General features: G+C 40.9%; 1 protein-coding gene across 3 annotated transcripts in view; it reads left to right on the top strand.

Annotated features, from left to right (window-relative positions):
- LOC142947776 (alpha-1,3-mannosyl-glycoprotein 4-beta-N-acetylglucosaminyltransferase C-like) overlaps positions 1–21,695 on the top strand; it is a 46,923-nt gene that overhangs the window by 16,749 nt on the left and 8,479 nt on the right. For 2 of the 3 annotated variants that reach the window (XM_076089595.1, XM_076089593.1), the window contains one exon: positions 4,603–4,690. Coding sequence is in view for 1 of the 3 variants with exons in the window: in XM_076089593.1 (XP_075945708.1) it covers positions 4,603–4,690 (88 nt within the window). In the remaining 2 variants the exon portion in view is untranslated. Of the gene's footprint in view, positions 1–1,940; positions 2,033–4,602; positions 4,691–21,695 lie in introns of all 3 variants that reach the window. The other variant, XM_076089594.1, reaches the window with a different exon arrangement.

Below are 21,695 nucleotides of genomic sequence, written 5' to 3'. Positions count from 1 at the left end.
TATAATAATCCTGCACAAATAAGCCTTGGCTGCTTGTCAGATTTCACACTGCGTTATTTATTATTCAGTTTGGTTTCATAACACAGCAGAGGTAAAAACGTGGGCACCTGGAATACCGACATTAGCATAAAGAGCTGGATCTTTTCCCCCTGGGCGTCCCTTCACGTCCACGCTGAGTTTTTTTTTGGGAGGTTTAGAAGGCAGGTGATGAGAGCTGTGTGGCTCAGCCCTCCTGAGTGACGGCTGAGCTCTATCACAGCTTTCATCGTGACTCAAGCTGGTAAACTGCAGCTCAGCTTGTGACACAAATCCCCGTCCCCCTCGGCGATGTGGGAATAAACCCGCCTTCATCTCACGCCTGGATTAGAGTGATTTACTGCCGCTCCCCGTCAGCCCGAGTGTGTTTGCGTGGGGTTTGACCTATAATGGCACCTAATGGCATCATACGTTATTTTTCAAGAGGACACTGTCTAAGCGGGGCGCTGTTGCTGGCCACATCCAGTCGTAATAAGGCGGTTGTTATTAATGCTAGCTCTCCTCCTGACCCCCCATCAAAACTACTCCTGGCAGAGGTGCTGGACAAGAATTAATGGACCCTTTGAAATTAGAAATTACATTTATTGTGGGCTGGATTTACCGCCAGCGAGCACCTCCATCACTCTCTCTCTCTCTCTCTCTCTCTCTCTCTCTCTCTCTCCGTAAAGGACAACTCCAGAGGATATTTGTGTCTTTGTTGGCTGGCCCACAAAATAGTCCCCAACACAGGCCTCGATTGAATGTAGAATATATTCGGTTTATCTCTCTCGTGTAGATCTTCAGCCCCTCCTTCTCCACATCCCTGTTAGAAATCCTTGTCATTGATTTGTCGGCTTCTCTTTACCTGCATCCCCTCTGCTGTGATTGGTATGGACTTGATGCAGGGAATCAATAAAGGAGACTGGCTGTTACCTAGATTGACCTCAGAGAGAGATGTTTTTTAGATGTTTTTTTCTTGCTGCCTTGGCCTCAGAAACCTTAATCACCTTCCTTTAAATTGGAGAGATCATATTAAAGTTTCAGTGCTGCAGCTGGGGGAAATATCTCACACTGGAGGATCGATAAACAAGCAGAAACAATGTGAGGAGGGAAAACGACACAGCTAGTAAACACATTTAACAACTTGTGCAGCAGCGGGTCGGCTGGCGAATCAGTGTCGTTTTGTTAATGTCGAAACTATCGAGCAAGCACAAATTAAATTGGAAAAATAAAGATTTCACTGCATGAAGGGACAAAAACACTCTCTCAGTGTTTTCGCCACAGACCACGAAACTTATATGATTGTGAGGAAAAGAAGCCAGATTACTCAAAATCTGCTTTGTGAACGGGAATTTAAAGATTTGTTTTGTGTTTCTAGATCTTTTCCCCGTGTGTTGGCACCGTATCCACAACGTGACCAATCCACATTTAATAAAGCTTCTGTCATTATGCAATTATGTTTCTGCTATCAGTTACAGAAATTCAGTCACAACTCGTTTTATAGCACCACGCATATCTCCGCCCTCATGTTACCTAAAATATAACACACAGGGAGGTGTACAGACTTGAGGTCTACTAATACCATGATTTTAGGTATTATTATCAGTATAGGGAGAGAAAAAACTGCATCATTACATTTTTATATAGAAGTAATTTGCAACGGCGGAAACATTTTGAGAGACATTCAGTGTCGTCTTTATCAACATCATAAGAAAAGCTTTTTAATGAACAAGTAGTCACTAAACATACCTGAATAATGACATTGTACTATTTATTTTCCTATCAAATTGTACAACTAAAGTACTATTAACATTTGTATGTGGTATTAATACATTCTAATACATTTCTTAGTGAGAAACAACATTAAAACAGGTTTCGCGGTCGGCACTACGTCGCCCCGTTAACAGTTTTGTGGTCATGTTTAGGGACTCACACAGCGGTGATGTCACGTGTACTGAGACACCCTGGAGTACACTTCTACATCAGTGCAGCAAGCTGAGGAGTTAAACCACTGGAGGTCAGCAAAAACAATATTTTCAGTCGATGTTAAAGGGGAATTACGCCCACTTTCAAAACTCGTACATGTTACTCCTACAGTAAAAATATTAGTAAACAGATTGGATTTGCGAAAGCAGCCAAAAGCTGTTATAGGTGACACTTAGAGCACCCAGGTGAATGTTCTGAGTATCCAGATACATGTTCTGTTAATGAACTGAGAACGCTACAATAGATAATACAATAAAGCTCATTTGGGTGTAAAAAAGACAAAAAACATTCTGTGGATCAGTCTCCCTTTCATTGTCTGTGGATCAGCTCCAGGCTTTATACTCGATGACGTCACAAGTTTGAGACTTACTGGGAATCCCCACTGGAAGCGAGACGGGAGCGGTGGGTAAGCGTCCTCTCATCCGACTCCGTCTTCAGTAAACGTCTCTGCACGTCTGCCGTCACCCGGCTGACTGACGGCAGACATTTTCTGAACCAAAATAGTTTTCGTGTCGGCTCCGGGGAAGAAATCCACCGTGGTTTTAGGCCTGTGATTCAAACAGTTGTCTGTGCAGATTACGCTTCACTAAAAGCGACGTGACTTGAAGCGTAACCAAAACGCAGGGGGGGCTCTCTGTCAGAGGCGTCGGTGTGCAATGATACGTTTAATAAAATGGAAGCGTATCTTTTCCGTGAGACGTCGAAAAGGCTTCTCAAAAAACGCTTTGGCTGTTACTCCTCCGGTTTCTGAATAACTCAGGTTCACAAATATTGATTCAACTTTTCTCGGCCATAAAAACATCATGACACAGATTCTTACTTTAGGTGGTGTTCCCCTTTAAGTGGCTCTTTAAAGTGAAAACTGAACTTGGAGCACGAGGCAGGACGAGTTATATACTATATACATTTAACCACTATCACAATCTTTTCCAAACCTAACCGTCCTCAACAAAAGTGTTGTTGTTGCCTAAAGCTGACCACAGACTAGACTCAGGACCTGAACCCAGCATCCACCTCGACTACAGCTCTCTACAGCTTCTGTTCTGTAAAATGTTGCACAAACATCACCAGTAAACAAACCTCGGGCCGCAGTTATGCTTCTTTAGCAAAAACAAATGAGCTATATATGTTGTTATTTTCAAGGAGAGCAGAGTTGCACATTCAGAGCTGTTCAATGTTGTTAGTAAACCTCCAGACAAATCATGCTCTCGGAGATTCAGGTCTCAGTCATTTCGGTACCGACACACTTACCTTCCATCTGGCAAAAACAAAATTGATGTTTCTCATCACTAACAAAACACACAGAAAAACATTGAAAGGTCGTTTTCAATTTGGCATTTTGGAACAATGGAGAGTGTGTCTTCCTATTTTTTCGGCCTTGAGAAGTCTGTCTCCCTTTCAGCTTTTCCCTCATAAAGTGTGAGATATTCGGAAAGTGGGTGGACTGCCTACTTTTAAACAAGCGAGCAAAGTCTACGCGGCCATCTGCTCGCTCCAGAATATATATTTTTTTAATCAAGGCTGCAGCCTCGAAACAACCAGACTCTCTCTCACTCCTGCAATTAAGCGTCTCATACCGAGAGCGACCGGCACACACAGCATAACATGTTAGTTACATCTAATCTGACCTGAAAACCAAAGCAGATGCTGCTTCCAACAAATTAGTTTGAGATTTGCCACTAGTCGCTCGGGGGTTGACGCCTCCTGAGCGACTCGTTATTTCCTCTTTTATTTTGCGAATTTCTCCAACTTGGTTAGAAAAAGGAGAATTCGACACACTTTGCGGGGCGGCCTTATTGAACCACTGCTCTCCTTGTCAGTCACGTGTTTAAGTGAATTACCCGTGTGTGTGTGCTCACTTTACTGTGCAGCTGTTTTTCCTATGCACTGCAGTGAAAGAGAGATCATATAGTGCTATTTATGTTAAAAAAATTAAAACTTTGTCCTCAAAATGACGTATATTACAGTATGACTAAAGGACAATGCTTTACGGAGCCAAACTAAATTATATTATTTATCAAATGCAATTAGTAAATGCAGGGTAGCATAGATTTGAGACTAACAAGGCTAGTAATCAAATAAATATTACTATAAATATGAATAATAGAAATAATACTCTTTCTAATTAGAGTTAGAAAAATATATAAATATATAAATGTATAAAGATGAAAAGATATGAGTATTGGTATCATATACAGTATGTAACCCTGGTGTTTAGGTACATTTCTCTGTATGTAATGTAAAATGTATTTATGCTATTGTCATAAGGAACACTATAGTAAAACATGTTGTGCACGCTGGAGTGCAGATGCAGAGATGTGCATGTTTGTCTTCAGATGATGGAAAGTAGCTCAGATTTGCAATAAACAAGACAACACTTTTCTTCAGAGATGGACGATAATGATGCCGTTTTCCTTCTGTCTGAACACAGATGTAGTGTTTGTGAGAGTCTGACTGAACATGCAGTCCTCTGTCTCCAATGACCAGACAGTTCATTAGAGGATGTGTGGGTGAAAAGGCATTACAGTCTTTTGAGTTACACAACAAAATGCGTCACCGTAAAGTGTTTTGTCTTTCTGTTTTTTCTTCCTTTCTTTCCAGGCTCATTTTGTCGTTACGGATCTATTCCAGTCCTCCGACCGAGCAGAAGAAACCCGGACAGCAACCTCACCACTTCATCAGCAAACGGGTACGAGTTCAAGGCTGTCATGGTCTCTTTTCCGGGACTGTTTTTACAATAGAAGCGCCGCTTATCAGTCTGCGTCATCATTTCATCCAAATGTGTCATTTCTCGGTTTCAGTCCACAATCACACTTTGTGTTGAAATGGTGATTTAGGTATGACAGCGGCATACATTAATTTATTCATTCGACTGATTCATAGAAGCTCTGTTGTACTTTCTTTTACTTTTGATATGATTCTGATCAAACTGAAGTAAAAGGAGTAAACGTTTTTTTTAGATAGAAAAACCTTTTGCTTATTTATCAGTTCCCAAAAGGAAAGTTACAGAGAACTCAGTGGAAATAACATCTTACGGTGAGACGGCTCAGATGAATATAAAGAATTAACGAATAGATATCGCCTTGAAACTCACCCAGTGTGTTACTTACATCAAGACAATTATTTTTTGTTTTAAAAGTTTTCTGAAAATGTATGTTTAGATATGCAAATGAGGCATTATCTTATTGATTATGTGTAAATTTGTATACATTTCCAGAGCAGAAATCTGAACATTGGATAAAGCCAGTAAAGCCAAGAGTCAAAGGTTTTTGAAGAGGGGGTTTTGGAAATCTGTTTTTATTACGACATGAATCACAAAATATTATCAACAACCATTAAAAAAATAAAATAAAATTCACCATATTTTAGGAATTAAATGTTCTGTAAATCAGGCCATGCATAATATATGAACAAACTGTAAAAACCTTCAGAATATACGTAGATAGGAAGGATGTAAGAGCTACTGAAGTAGAGATTTCTGGCTCAGAGTCTGAGAAAAAACACATTTTGAGAAAACTTCTACTACATACGAAAATGCACAACAAAAACAACAACTATATTATAGGTTGGAGGATGAGTCTCACAGCCTGAGGAAACAAACAACTTCCTCTGTTGATTACTTACATAAGCAAAAGACAGTTTTCAACAATGCAACAATTTAGCAATTATCAAAATAGTTTTTGATACATTTTCTGCAATTGAGTAATGAATGAATTGACCAATAAATGGTCACTTAGGTACTAAACTCAATTTCTTAAATGTATTTCAGCATCAAACTCTAATGTGGTTCCTTTTAGTTGCACATTTGTAAACTTGTTTCCCTGCGTTTGAGTGGACTCTCATCTCGAAGTGCAAGATGAGTCAAAGGAAAAACATCTCCAACAATACGTCTATTGTCTCTGCTAGATTAGCGTTTCGAAGGCGTTTGATCTGCCTCCCTCCAACTTTTGACAACTTAGAAGAGGAAAGCCTACAACAGTCCCTCAAGGCTTAATTATCCCTCAGACTAGATAACAACCCGGTGAGAGGGGAGGGCTGGAAGACAACGGCAACCAAGAGGAGATGGAGCTGCTGGTATTAATGGAGATAGTCTGATATTACCTGGCTTCTCATCAAAAGACTGTGTTGGCAGGCGGAGCACATAATCCCTTCCACTTCTCGTGTCGGTGCCAAAAAAACTGCTTGTGCCGTGTAGCTCAATGGGCAGAGCAAGACATCACTGACCGGCCTGTTACCGACGGGAGCACTCATTATCCTGCAAATACACATATCTGAGTGCATGACTCGCATTAAAGCTTTCATCAAATGCCACCGGTCAGGGTGATAAACTCACAGGTCTGCAGCAGTGTTGTCTTATTTTAAAGCTTTTTGTTGCGTTTTAATAACCACGTCCGTCTTTACATCTTGCTCAGTTTTAGTCGTATTCTCTGCGGATGTTTTACGTCCATAGAGACGCATCTTCTGCTTTTATCAGAATCTTATTTTTCTCCTCTGAAGTGCATCGCGGCTGCAATAAGCCTCCTCAAAGTCTGCAGAATTGTTATTAGGATTTTTGCTCAAGGACATTTTAACAATTTGTGTCAAAGGGAGAGATAAGAGCGAGGTGCTCCGAAGACAAAGCTGGGCCAGAGATTACAGAGATTCTGTGAGCGTATTAAGATTTCTTTCATGTCATTTTGTCATTATTGAGGCTTTTTTTCCTTTGAAAGAAAAAACTTGTTTATTGTAGTAAAACATCACATGATTTCTTAGGGTACGAAATGAATTGTTGTTTGATCTGATCAGTGTTTATCTCAGCAAGGTTGCTCACTTGTAGTTCGATGATTGTTTTGAGAGAAAAGCAAAAAGTAAAACAACATAAAAACAGTAGAAAATCACACAAAAGAGACAGCAGACTGCAGTGAATTCATTCATTCAATTCATCTTGATTTAGTGCTAAAATGACCCTTAATCATTATGATATAATCTAGTTTAAAATGTCTCTGCAGCTCACAACAAGGTGAGGGTCCAATGATGTTAAAAGTGCTTTCACCAAAAAAGGCACGGCTTCAACAACAGACGTACACAATGTGTCCGCGTGATCGGAGGTTACAGCTGCTGATAGTTTAAGACGTCGGTGGAGAACATAGATAAGGAGGCGGTTCATATAATGTGACCTTGTATCAATGTACTAATCATTAATTCTATGGTTGTACAAGAAAACACTTCTCCTATAAACTGCAATGATGTGAGACAAATCACAATGCAGCAGGATACCCTTCAAACAGGATGAACCTGCATGCATGTATAAAACATCACCGTGATGAATTGCTGATAAAGCATTGCTTGAATTGCTTGCAGCAAAATAAAACTTCACTTCAAATGAATTTGTAAGACACTCGATGTGATTGTGTCCTGGCAGAGAAACCCAGGTGTTCATATGTTTATTTGTTTCCTCGTGTCACCAGAAGGGATGAATAGAAAAGAGACGGCGGTGAATAGAAAAGAGATGGCGGTGTTAAAGGCGTTTGTATCTGCAGAGAGGAACAGGTCAGTGTCTCTAAGTGGAAACTGGAAGAGGGAACTCTTTCAGTTTTCATTTAGAGGACACTCAAACCTTGTGAAAGCGTGGAGCTAAAATCACTGTGCTGCAGCTCCTCGCTCTAATAAAAACAGTTGAATGGAGCAAATCAAAAGCAACGCCTTCAAAGCTCACAATAAATCCTGCTCTTAAAAAATGGAAACCTCACCGTGCAATCGGACATGTCTTTATGTCCTCTATCGGGGAAAAAAGATCACAAACTCTGCTCGCTATCATCTCTTATTCAGTGTTTTTATTTATTATTTTTTGCAGAATTGTCTGGCGCTGGCAGAGATGTAGCCAAGAATAGTCAAGTCAATAAAATCAGATCGAAGCTGTGGTTTGAAACCCTCTTCTTATGGGTAGAAGCTATATATTTAGGGAGCTTCCAGCTTCCTGTAAAACAACATTTATCCTCTTTTTTTTTTAGGACCTAAAAGACATTTGACTGTTTAAACCCAGTGAGGAGCTACAGCAGAGTGACTTCAGCTTTGTGCAGATTTATGAACCGGCAAAAAAAACACATCATTTCTACAAAACAGCAACTTCATCCTTCAACAGAGATGTCATAATGCTAAGCTGCTTAACATTCAGATTTGGGCTTGCACTTGAAGGCACTAATCTGGTCCCAAAAATAAATCTACTTATAATTGTGGGATATTATGAAAAAAGAAGATAATCTTCAGTTCATTAGTGTCATAATTGATATTCCTGAATGTTTGGACAAATGTTGAATGGGTTCATCTCCTCCTCCACAGTGAAGGTTAAACTTTTATGGACAATATCAAACGATGATATACGATCGCATCAGATATGAGGAGAAGTGAGCGTTCGTGTCTAATCATTCAAATCTCCGCTCTCACCTCTGTTGGCGAAAAGTAATTATGACAAAGTCATGTGTGTCTGCAAGAGGACGGGAAGTACCGACGTCAGAGAACTTAGTGAATAGAAGACGATCAGAGGCCCAAACTCAAGTCCCCGTTGTGTTCAGACACTAGAGGAGATTGTCTTTATTGCTAGTCTTTTATTTGCTTATTTTATTTTATTAGTGATGTTCAAAGTCAGATTGAAATGGTGTTTTAGAGCTTCCAGACGGTTGAAACAGGATGTCGGGCTTTAATAGCTTAAACTAGAGGGATGTTTGTAAATTAGGGGAAAGCTGTTTAATGAGCAGAGAGGATTGTTCAATATTCTGCAACGTTTTATTGAATATTCGTTCATTATTGTCCCGCATTCTTCTTGGTGTATCGCAGTTGGAAAGATTAGAGTCCCAGTATCACTTCAACATAACTGGCAACCCACTAATACCACAGTATCACTTCAACATAACTGGCAACCCACTAATACCACAGTATCACTTCAACATAACTGGCAACCCACTAATACCACAGTATCACTTCAACATAACTGGCAACCCACTAATACCACAGTATCACTTCAACATAACTGGCAACCCACTGATACCACAGTATCACTTCAACATAACTGGCAACCCACTGATACCACAGTATCACTTCAACATAACTGGCAACCTACTGATACCACAGTATCACTTCAACATAACTGGCAACCCACTGATACCACAGTATCACTTCAACATAACTGGCAACCCACTGATACCACAGTATCACTTCAACATAACTGGCAACCCACTGATACCACAGTATCACTTCAACATAACTGGCAACCCACTGATACCACAGTATCACTTCAACATAACTGGCAACCCACTGATACCACAGTATCACTTCAACATAACTGGCAACCCACTGATACCACAGTATCACTTCAACATAACTGGCAACCCACTGATACCACAGTATCACTTCAACATAACTGGCAACCCACTGATACCACAGTATCACTTCAACATAACTGGCAACCCACTAATACCACAGTATCACTTCAACATAACTGGCAACCCACTGATACCACAGTATCACTTCAACATAACTGGCAACCCACTGATACCACAGTATCACTTCAACATAACTGGCAACCCACTGATACCACAGTATCACTTCAACATAACTGGCAACCCACTGATACCACAGTATCACTTCAACATAACTGGCAACCCACTAATACCACAGTATCACTTCAACATAACTGGCAACCCACTGATACCACAGTATCACTTCAACATAACTGGCAACCCACTGATACCACAGTATCACTTCAACATAACTGGCAACCCACTGATACCACAGTATCACTTCAACATAACTGGCAACCCACTAATACCACAGTATCACTTCAACATAACTGGCAACCCACTGATACCACAGTATCACTTCAACATAACTGGCAACCCACTAATACCACAGTATCACTTCAACATAACTGGCAACCCACTAATACCACAGTATCACTTCAACATAACTGGCAACCCACTAATACCACAGTATCACTTCAACATAACTGGCAACCCACTAATACCACAGTATCACTTCAACATAACTGGCAACCCACTGATACCACAGTATCACTTCAACATAACTGGCAACCCACTGATACCACAGTATCACTTCAACATAACTGGCAACCTACTGATACCACAGTATCACTTCAACATAACTGGCAACCCACTGATACCACAGTATCACTTCAACATAACTGGCAACCCACTGATACCACAGTATCACTTCAACATAACTGGCAACCCACTGATACCACAGTATCACTTCAACATAACTGGCAACCCACTGATACCACAGTATCACTTCAACATAACTGGCAACCCACTGATACCACAGTATCACTTCAACATAACTGGCAACCCACTGATACCACAGTATCACTTCAACATAACTGGCAACCCACTGATACCACAGTATCACTTCAACATAACTGGCAACCCACTAATACCACAGTATCACTTCAACATAACTGGCAACCCACTGATACCACAGTATCACTTCAACATAACTGGCAACCCACTGATACCACAGTATCACTTCAACATAACTGGCAACCCACTGATACCACAGTATCACTTTAACATAACTGGCAACCCACTGATACCACAGTATCACTTCAACATAACTGGCAACCCACTGATACCACAGTATCACTTCAACATAACTGGCAACCCACTGATACCACAGTATCACTTCAACATAACTGGCAACCCACTAATACCACAGTATCACTTCAACATAACTGGCAACCCACTGATACCACAGTATCACTTCAACATAACTGGCAACCCACTGATACCACAGTATCACGTCACTATAACTGGCAACCCACTGATACCACAGTATCACTTCAACATAACTGGCAACCCACTAATACCACAGTATCACTTCAACATAACTGGCAACCCACTGATACCACAGCAACACTGTTAGTCAGCGGGAGAAGAAATATTCAGCGTTTTATTTAAAACCTTTTACCACCCACTGTCCTTCTGCGGACGCTTGCACTTTGTAAAACTTTCATGGAATGCTGGTTGAAAATGACAAGTGACATGAAATGTGTATCAGTACTCATGCTCATTTTCAAAAATAAGTTAATAAAAGTAATTTGGGGACAATGCACAGCAGAGAATGGATGAGCATTGCATTCAACAAAAGAAAGAAGAATAATTGGACACCTTATCTCAGAATTCTGACTTCATTCAGACTTTAAACGATAATGAGGTACAGAAGTCCTGATTTCATGATACGGTTTTGAACATTTGTGGAATGAAAAAGCAGAGTGTGAAATGGAAACTTTAAAGATATTGTCTCTCTCTACCTTTGCAGCTAAACTTGGAAGTCCAACAATGAAATAAATCTTTGCCAGAGGAGGTTGAGAAGAGTTTCTTTATTCTCATTTATTCAGCTGACAAAGGGGTTACGTTGCAATATCACAAAGTAAAAGCACCGTATTTATTAATCCTGTATTAATGTAGCTACTAATAGTCCCTGTCAGTTGTATATAATAAATTCTGGATAAATATAAATTGTTGCATTACTGTGTGAGCAGCATCTTAATGTTGGTTGGTCAACATGAAGCTACTACTTAACATACTGTTCGGTGATTAAATCAATAACAATGCATTATATTTCATCAGATGATTACGTTATGTATGTAAAATCTTAATCTGTAATATAATTAGTAAGTACAGATGCAGTAGTAACTGTCGTACAAAGTACAATATTTTCCTCTGAAATGTAGTGAAGTAGAGGTATAAAGTACTAGAAAATGTAAGTACTGAAGTAACATAATGAAGTACATAACTTAAGTAAAGTACTTGGGTTGCACCACTGCTGCTGCTAATCATTTTAACATTAATACTACAACTACCAATAGCAACACAACTAATATTCATCATCGTCTTAATATCATTCAAGAAGACGTACAAAGAATCCCCACAGAACAATGCAACAGTCAAACCCCACCAACACAGATTCATCTAAATATAAACACTCAGCAGTGACACTAACCAATGAGCAAGAACCAAATCAGCCACTTAACAGTTCAGTAATCACTGAGCCTGTCATCAATTTGGAGCCAGAAGGACAATCAGATGGGAGCTTATCAATCCTGCTCATTTATATCAGCAACCTGGTGAACTGTGAAGAGCGCACAAATTAAATTCCCAGCACATGCGATTCAGATCAGGGATTATTTCACTAATTAGGGGGAATATGCTCCTCTTCTTTGACACAAACTGAAGCCCGTCACTGATTGGACCAGATAAGCATTTGACATTCAACGCTCGCTCTTTCCTTGTTTTTTTTTTGCGAATCCCAGAGAGGATTTCGTCACGGACTTCCTGCCCGCCGAAAGTTGAGTTGAGCTCTCGACTTCAGTTTTCTTCTTTTCTACGTCTCTCCCCCTGCAGTTGTGCTGCGCTGGGTTGTGGTACAGTGTCGTCATCCTTTTTGTTTTTGCACTGGAATACTAAGTAGATACTCGTGGCTTGCTCGTAATAATGTGAGCAGCTGTAGGTAGCTGGTGTGAGAGACCTCCAACCGTCTACGAAGCCAGAGTTGCTCGTCCACGTGAAAACAGATGGCCGTGGCCGGGCGAGCTAACTTGGTAGCCAGCCCTGTTGGCCACTCGTATCCAAACGCACATCTCCTCCTGTCTCTCCGTATCGCTCTGTTGGCTACTACAATCCACAAAAGGTGAAGTGCGGTTTACATGACAGGTGTGCATAGCTTGTAGCCAATAGTATTTGAGTGCAGTATGAAATATTTTAAAAAGTGTTTTGCAGGAAGAGAAAAGACAGCGATTTGATGAAGATATTGATCCAGATTTTTTGACATATATTCGGCATATAACAGATAAATGACCAATGAACACAGTGACAAAGGATTAAAACTGGGAAAATGTATTGCTCATTTAACAGTTGTCCATCCTGTGTTGCTTCAGGGCCACTTCCTGCTTATAGATTTAGAAATGTCTGACGTTACACGTGTATGAAGAGCGCCTGAATGCACCTTCAGTTTAGCTGTCTTTGAGGCCGTTTCATGTGGCCTTCAGGTTCCACGAAGGAAAAATACCTTCTGAGGATTTAGTCTCAGCTGTAGCCTTCAGTAAACTGCACACAGCATCAACCACGTTCATACAGCCAGTGTGTGTTTTTACCAGAGAGAGAGAGAAAAGGGTCAAAGGGTGAAACTTTCTCTGGATTGAGTGCTCACTCTTTGGAGATAATTTGCTTTTCACTTTGCAGTTTCAAGCAGATGTAGGAGTCAATATCCCGTCAGTGACTTTACCTGACTCCATGATTTCATTCGGGCAAACTACTGTGTGAGTAGGAGGGACAATCTGCATTAATTCAGATCCACTTTGTGATTCAGACACTTAACAGACAGCAGCTGAACTCAACAAAACTGTACAAAACAGGTAAAAATCGGTTTCAAACCGACATATTACAGCAGCAGACAGTTTTCCTCTGTCGGCTTTGTCAGGAATGCATAACTTAAAGTAGATTTCGTATTAAATTGACAGGACTGTAGGTTAGGTAATGTGTTTGGTAATGTTTTGTTCAACATCTGTTTGAGTTTCCGTGCATTAGATGAAGTGCAGCATTGAGCATTGAAAGGGTGCCAGCAGGCAGCTACATACAGTGCAGCTCCTCAAGTCTTAATAAGCTGAGCTCGTCTCCTCTGAAGGTGGCAGGCTTGCCAGTCGTCCGCACCTTCGGAGGACCCAGTTTCTCAGTTTCCTGACGGAAAACTTTTGATCATCGCGGATGGCGGCGACAAAAAGCATCAGTATTTTTTTTCTAGCAGCACAGAGTCTCTCCGGCTCACCTCGTTCTTGGAACAACTTGAATGTGAAAGAATTGAAACTCACAACAGACTTTAAGGAGATAACGATGAGTATTATACTTTAAAACTCTTCTTCTTCTGTCTGTTGGAGGAGATCCAGTTGTCTGTAAGTCAAGGTCCCCGAGGAACGGAACAAAGAAAATGTTTACATGTAACAATCCAAACAATGTTTTAACACCAAAACCAGATAAAAGATAGTAAATATTATGGTTAAAAAAAATACTTTACAACAAACAAAACAACCCTTATTTCTGAATTATGTTTGTGAATGTGTTTAAGAAGTATTTACTCTGACGTAATAATATCCCATTGTACTTCAACTGGTATTTGTTTCTTTAGTGTTGACTCGAAATTCAGTATCTCAGTTACTCAGGAAGTCTAATCAGTAACTTTGTACTTATTTCCTGAAAAAAGTAATACTATTACAATATATTACTTTGTATCAAGTGTAATTTGTAATTGAATTAAATACAACCCACAATTGGCAACACTAATGGGCACTAATGTAGCGTCTTCATTACGGTGTTGGTCGTCCTCCACGTCTCTGATTTGTGGAGTAGTACAGGCTTAATGTTGGTGCTGAGGAGTCTGAACTTTGTCCGCCGGCTTATTTCTTTGGCGCTCTAAATGTTCTTCAGCTGGGTGAGTGATATGAGTCAGCCTCTCCTTATTCTTCCAGGCAAGCACACGATCCTCAGATTGGAAACGAGAGTGACTTCAGACGGCTTAAACGTCTCAACTGATGCCGCTGAGGTCGGTGTGGAAGTCCTTCACCTTCCTCCCGTTCTCTTCTGAACAAAACAGCTTCTCAGTAAATAAAAACAGTCGTGGAGAGAACTGCTGCTGCGTTCAGCCAAGAGAGAAATTCAACAAACGGAACAAAAAACATTTTCTTTCAGCACATCCACAACTCCACTTTATAGGCTGAGCACCGTCCTCAGCTAATCTTTTTTTAACAACACACAAAAAAAAACTAAAATCCCATCCAGAAAAAAAGCCCTTCTTTAATGCCATACATGACATTAGTTTTCTGGAGCGTGGAGGCTTACAGCAGCTAATAATGTATTAACTCAAAGATAATGGAATAAGTTAAAATGTTCCTCTTAATAGGTCGGTGCAGTGTTAATACAGTACGTTCCAGATAATTAAATACCACCTCAGTATTGATACGGTATCAATTAATTGCTGATCTTTTACATTTTACAGATATTAAATTCTAAGTTTCTACAGCCAGACTGGTGGCTCTGTTAAGACGCACCGAAGCACAGCGGCGCTTTGAGCTAAATGCTAACACAAATAATGCTACAATGCTAATGTTAAGCAGGAAAAATGTTTAGCTTGATCACCATCTTAGTTCAGTGTGTTAGCATGCTAACTTTGTCACTTTGTTGTTTTGGTCTTTTTGTAGTTATTATTTTAGCTGTGATTGTTTTACCCCTTTTGTAGTTGTTTTTGCGTCTCTTTGTAGTCATTTTTTTATCTTCTTGTTGTTTCTTTGTGGTCATTGTGAGTTACTTCCTGGTTGGTATGGGCCTCTTTGTTTGACATTTTTTAGGTGAAGGCCATAGACACTTCTGGCCGCTGTGGCTGTTCCCTGAAGACCCGTTCAGTAATCTATCCATTCTAAAGCCACGCTGCTCGTGTGGCCCAAAACTGCATGAAAGTCACCCACTAAAGACGAACAACAACAACAGCACTGAAACCTCTCGGGCACAACAACACCAAACAGGATGAGACGGGAGCAAACAGACAGTGACAAGTTGGAGGCAAGAAGTGATGCCAGTCTGAGCAACAGTGAAGCGGTAAAAGATTGCGGCATTACTCATCAAATGACGGTTATTCACATCAAACTGAGACATTAGAGACAAACACCGGTGTGGGTTGTACACGAGGCGAAGCTGTGCTGAAACACAACGCCATCCAAGAGCAACACAGCTTCCCGCTCGTCTGATTGATGAGCATTCTGGGAAACATCATTCTGAACTCCCGCTGATCTCCAGAGGATTTATTAGCATCCTATTATGTTCATCTTATAGTAGCAGCTTCTCGGGTACACTGTTGGCAGCCACCTGAGTAATGATGATTTTGTTGCTCTGCACTCTCAGGTTGCATTCACAACATGGGCTTTCGGGCTCGGCTCCAAATCTCTTGACTCCTTGTCTGATTTTTTTTGGATCCCTGTTCACGTCTCTGCTTGGCTGTAATAAATATCTGATATCAATATGAGCCGACAGCGATGTCAGGCAGCGCTCAGAGGGCAAGAAAAGCCTCCGCGCCTCCACTGCCGCCAAATTTACACCGAAGCTGGTGATAAGCAGAAGGATGAATAACGGAGTGAAATGGACATGAACTCTGGACTGCAGACTGCAATATTTTGGGCAAATTACATGAAAATTGTGTTCTTCCAGCAGGAAAGGCTGGTTCCAATCACCTATAGCTTTAAAGTGTTATCAAACACCAAAATATAATAATGCACAGGTGTTTCTGTCAAAGGCCGGAGGTCTAGTCGTTTGTTAACCACGCGTTCGTGTCTTGATAATTACCGAAGACATTAAAAAACAACACTCCAATATGGATACGTGAGGCAGCGTCGTGTCAACGTGTGGTTGAAAGCAAGTTTTTTTTCTGGCCAACAATGTGCAATAGAGGATTATATAGTAATACATTTAATACATTTTGTGTGTTCACTTTGTTTTACCATCAGATAAAGTAGTTTAGATAATAAAGCTGAACCGTTGGCTCTTTTACAACCTTTGTGTTTTCTGTCTCTTACTTCTTGTAACAATGTCAATCAGTCAATGTTGGTTTCTTTTAACGTTGATCTTTCCCAAACCGTAACACCTAGTACGTTATATTAGGGATGCAGAACAAGTACTTACTTTTGAGTACTTAATAAATACCATTACAGAAAACATGTTTTATTTTCATCACATGTTGCTCACTTTGTGACTGTAACAAATTAAATATTACTTAATTTTCTTTCTGCATATTGAGCACATACGTCAAGAGAGAATCATTTTCTTTTGACCAAACTTGTACATTCTGTTTTCCTCATTTGAACGCGTGGACGACATCCTCTATCGTCATGCCGTTCACAAGTTGTCTCAATCCCTCCCCCTCTCTAACACCCTCACAAGTGGAGGAAGGAAGATGTGAATTGGGACACGGCTCAGCTGTGGTGTGAATCCAGCTCCACGTTCCTTAATTAGCATATCTCTGCATCACCGACTCATGGAGAGAAAAAAAATAAAAAATCGTGAGGATGTTAGCGACCGAGTGAGCTTCAGAGACTCTCTCTCTCTCTCTCTCTCTCTCTCTCTGTCTGTCTCACTCTCACTCTCTCTCTCTGTCTCTGTCTATGTCTCTCTCTCTCCGTCTGTCTCTGTCTGTCTCTCAATTCAATTCAAGGTGGCTTTATTGGCATGAAAGTTTAAAAACAGTTTTGCCAAAGCATCAAAAAATAAACATACAATAACATAAACACTTAACATTAATACACAATAACATTTATATATAACGTCAAGATTGATTATTCATTTTATATATATATATACAGTATATCGTGTGTGTATGTCTCTCTCGCTCATCTCTCTCTCTCTCTCCTTCTGTCGCTCTCTGTGTCTCTCACTCGCTCTCTCTCTCTCTCTGTCAATTCAATTCAATTTGCTTTATTGGCATGAAAGTTTAGAAACAGTATTGCCAAAGCATCTCTCTCTTTCTCTCTCTCGCTCCCTCTCTCTCTCTCTCTCTCTCTCTCTCTCTCTGAGCTGTAAGATGATTTTTTTACAGCGAGTGTTATCGTTTCATAGTCACAAAGATTCTGGGCGTCTCAAAGCCGACTAATGTTTCCATTAAACACTTGTCGCCATGGAGACCAGCATCCTCTTCCCTCATATTCCGTTGCGTCTCTCCATCTGATCTGTTTCACACGCATGCACCTCTCCTCCTGTTCCTGCAGAGCTGAGAGGAAGTGATGGGCTTTGAGAATGCTTAATGACGTCTGTATTTCCCTCTCAGGCAGTTTCATTTCAGATGTGAAGCATCTGCCCCCCCCCCCCCGCACATATTTTTGCATTTATCTAACACACATTGCATCCAGAGTGACAAATGGCACGCGTCTCACCTTGGGGCATTGTTGACTCCTCACAGGAGGGCTGTTTGTTATTGAAAATGTGGCTCAGACCGGGTTGACACCCCCCCCCCCCCCCCCCCGGTGCTCTCTCGCTGATGGAATTTTATTATTGGCAAGTCCTGGGTGATATCACATCCCTTTCGCCCTATTGCCCCACAGCAAGTGAGAGGCAATAACAGGAGAATAGATTATATGTGCGGACCACAGAGCAGCACTCACAGAATGTGTTTACTGTAGTCTCGCTGATGTCTAAACGCCGAGAATCGTCTCTCAGCAGACGCTCCTCTGCCCGATGAATGATTAATGAGTCAGAGTGCTTCCATCGCCGGCCTCACAAACTAATTTCCTCCCAGGTAGATCCGCAGCGTGTCAATCCTTTGGCGGGGCAAAGGGAAATGCAGGAACTTGTGTTGACAGGATTAGGTCTGAAAAAGCAGGAAGGTTGCTGGTTTAAAGCTCTGTGATTGGGTGATTTGATAACCGCTGAGCTTTACAGTTGTACTACCAGGCCACGACATACCTGCTGCCTTCCCCTACCTTTGATAATGCCACATTGCCACCATTAAGGTTTGACGTGTGAAATGATGAAGTAGGGATGTTAACGGTTAACTACAGAGAGTATTTTTGAACCGTTACACATGCCGGCCTGAAGGTTAATTTGCAGTCTGCAGGTTAATTAAACATGTGCGCTGAAAGGAGGTTTCGGCACACATGTTAACCAATTAGGCTGCTGAGACAAGACGAACCGTGACGAGCTCCTCATTACCAGCCCGGTGCTCTCAGAGGCAACTTAAATAGCAGGAAAATCATTAACAAAGCGTTTTTAATTCAGAATCAATGCGTCATCTGATAACCTCGTCTGATCGGCCTTTATAGAGACGACCAATCAAACTATTTAGAAACTCATAACTCTTAAAACTCATAAAAGGCCGAACTGCTCAAACTTCAGACGTCTTGTCTCGTCAGAATGCAGGTTATTTTTAACGAGACTCCCGTCTGGATGAGCAGCCGCGTTTACCCGCTCACACTCTCACTACATGTTTAAACAGATTCTGTTCTTAAAGGTATCTGAGTATTTAAGGAGGCTTTTACTTCATTACATTCACTCCACCACTGTATCTGATTGCTGTGTCTAATAGTTTGATTTAACATGAGAGAAGCTTAAATAGTCCCTAAAATATTAATTATGTTTCTTCCATATGTTCTGTACTGACTCATTTCCTTCATCTTTCCAGTTTTTTTCCTTATTTATTTCCTGTTTTTATTTTAAACATTTCTCCCTCTCATGCCTCCCTATCTCCAGTTATTGATGTTTTTTGTATTTTATTGCACCATCAACATATTAATGCGACAATGATCCACCACTCTGACGGGACACTTCACTATCATTCATTCATTATCCAAACCGCTTATCCTGTTGAGGGTCGCTGGAGCCGATTCCAGCTGACACCACCGGTGACAGTGCTAGCCACTACACCACCGTGCAGCCCAACACTTCACTATCAGTACGTTTATTTTTGACGTTGGCACACAGAAACAGGACTTCTGATAAGTAAAGGATTTGAGTTCTTCTTCCTCTCACATGCAGTGTGTCTCCAATGAATAAACAACCTTTTACTGTCTGTCAGAGTGAAGCCGAGTGAAGCCGACGCCAGTAAAACTTAATGGAGCTCAAACCTGTGAGTGAAGCAGCAGAGAGAAATGTGACAAAATGAAACACAGAAACTAATATTTTACCTTTTATCTTTGGCAGCGTTGTAATGTTCTCACGTGCCTTTGAGCAAAGCGCCTTTAGTTGCTTTAGCTCCCAGAATATGTTTGCCTGGATAAACTAACACAAGAAGAAGATATTATCCAAGTTATCGACGTCTATAATCGTCTCCAAAGTGACCATGTTTCCTAAAATGACCCTCTTTACTGAACACACCACCACCCACCTCCTGTCCACCGCCTTTCCCCCAAATCTGTCATTCTTACACCATTCAGTTTCGGCTTTGACGTCACAGAAAGCTGAAAAAACAGCTGCGTTAGTCATCGCGGCCCATCGCCGATCCTCAACACTACATGATCATCAGACGAGCTGTTTGCCTCGAATAGACGGAGTGATTCATGAAGTCAGAACCTGTGACAATCAAACCACTTCCTGTTCAGCACCGTACACGCACAGAAACATACCAGGAGTCACGGTAGTGAACGTGAAGTTTCTGTTGCTCTTCACTTTAATTTGAATTGATTCAATACTTTTAATCTCTACTACAGTAAACGGTCTTCTGCATATATATTATGTGTAAAGAAGTAAAGTTAAAACAGGTAGAAATGACCAAATATTGGATTCTGTTCATGGGCTAAAGTATCAGAATCAAGAGTCAGAAATGGTTCATTGTGTGTTATACAAACAAGGAACAATATACAAAATTAAGAGTAAGTTTAAAACAAGTATCTTAAAAGATCACGATGCAAATGTAAATTATTTCACTAAATTCAGCCTAGTCTGTATCTAATTAAACAGGGAAGTGCGATGTACGCGCTGTGCAATTTATTGGAAATATGCTTAAACTATATTCTAGATTGTTTAATTAAAAATCACCTGTAGTTTGGCCACCGCAGCTTTAACTTATAACCTCAAGCGCTGTACTTAAGTGCAGTTTGAGGTACTTCTTCCTTCTCGCCTGTGCAAAACGAATGAGAACAGTTCATGCACATTATTTGCAGTAAATTGGCCAAAACATGGAAAACCACTTCTTTGTGAAGAACCGTTTGGCAACGAAGACGAAATGCTGCATCAACTTAAAAATAAAAAAAAACCTTCTCTGCTGAGAGCGTTGCATCAGCTCTGCATGCTGACAACCAAAACATGCAGCGAGGGCGCATGAATATTTGGCAAAGCTCTTGCAGCCGCGCCTGTTTCCAATGCATTTTTAATGGGGGTCTGCCCCTCTTGTCCAACAGCAGGAAGAGGGTAACTGCTGGAGCCCAGAGTCTCGCTGGTCCCCCTCCACCTTGATGAATAAGTAAACACATCGAGCCGAGCAGAGAGCCGCTCGCTGAAGCTCCCCAGCTGGAAGCAGAGGAGGATTTGCTTTCTTCTGGAAGAAACGCTGTTTACTCACTGATGATTCCACCGCCCCGCTCTCTCTGAACTCCATTAACATTTCTTCTCTGACTCTGACTCCGTGCATCAACTTTAATTCTGGCCAGGAAATTGCATTTCAGTGCCTCAATCAAACCCGCAGCGACCCTTATTAAAGTCCACAGAATGTTGCTCCGGCCTCGATATCTGGCTGTAAAGTTGTCACTTTAATAGTTTAACAAGGTGCCCTTTTATCTAGAATCATATGTTTACATTAAATATATCACACTTGGAAAAACATAAGATGTGTTATGCGTTTTCATTCGTGTTGATATGGACGGAGATTATTTCTGAAACGGTGTAAAAGAGAGAGATGTTAGTGTGGATGTAGCCTCACATGTCGGAGGCTTAAAGGACGGTGAATATTGGGCTTAAATCCGTCAGGTTGCCAGAACCACGACTCCAAATGAATGATATAGTGTCGCTCTGTAACTGCTGTCTCACGTCAGCAGTTTTCTTCGTCTTTTGTTCTGCTCTTCAGTATTGAGTGACGTCTACATTTGGGTTAGTCGTTTCCAGTCAACATGGAAGCTGCAAGAGCAACTGCTAGGAACAAAAAATATTGCTTTGAAGAGTCCACACTAGAATTTGGAAGAAGGA

The sequence above is a fragment of the Anarhichas minor genome, unplaced genomic scaffold (genome assembly GCF_050575085.1).
Source record: "Anarhichas minor isolate MPS153535 unplaced genomic scaffold, ASM5057508v1 ptg000011l, whole genome shotgun sequence".
In the NCBI taxonomy this organism is placed as follows: domain Eukaryota; kingdom Metazoa; phylum Chordata; class Actinopteri; order Perciformes; family Anarhichadidae; genus Anarhichas; species Anarhichas minor.
This window is presented reverse-complemented; position numbering and strand designations above follow the sequence as displayed.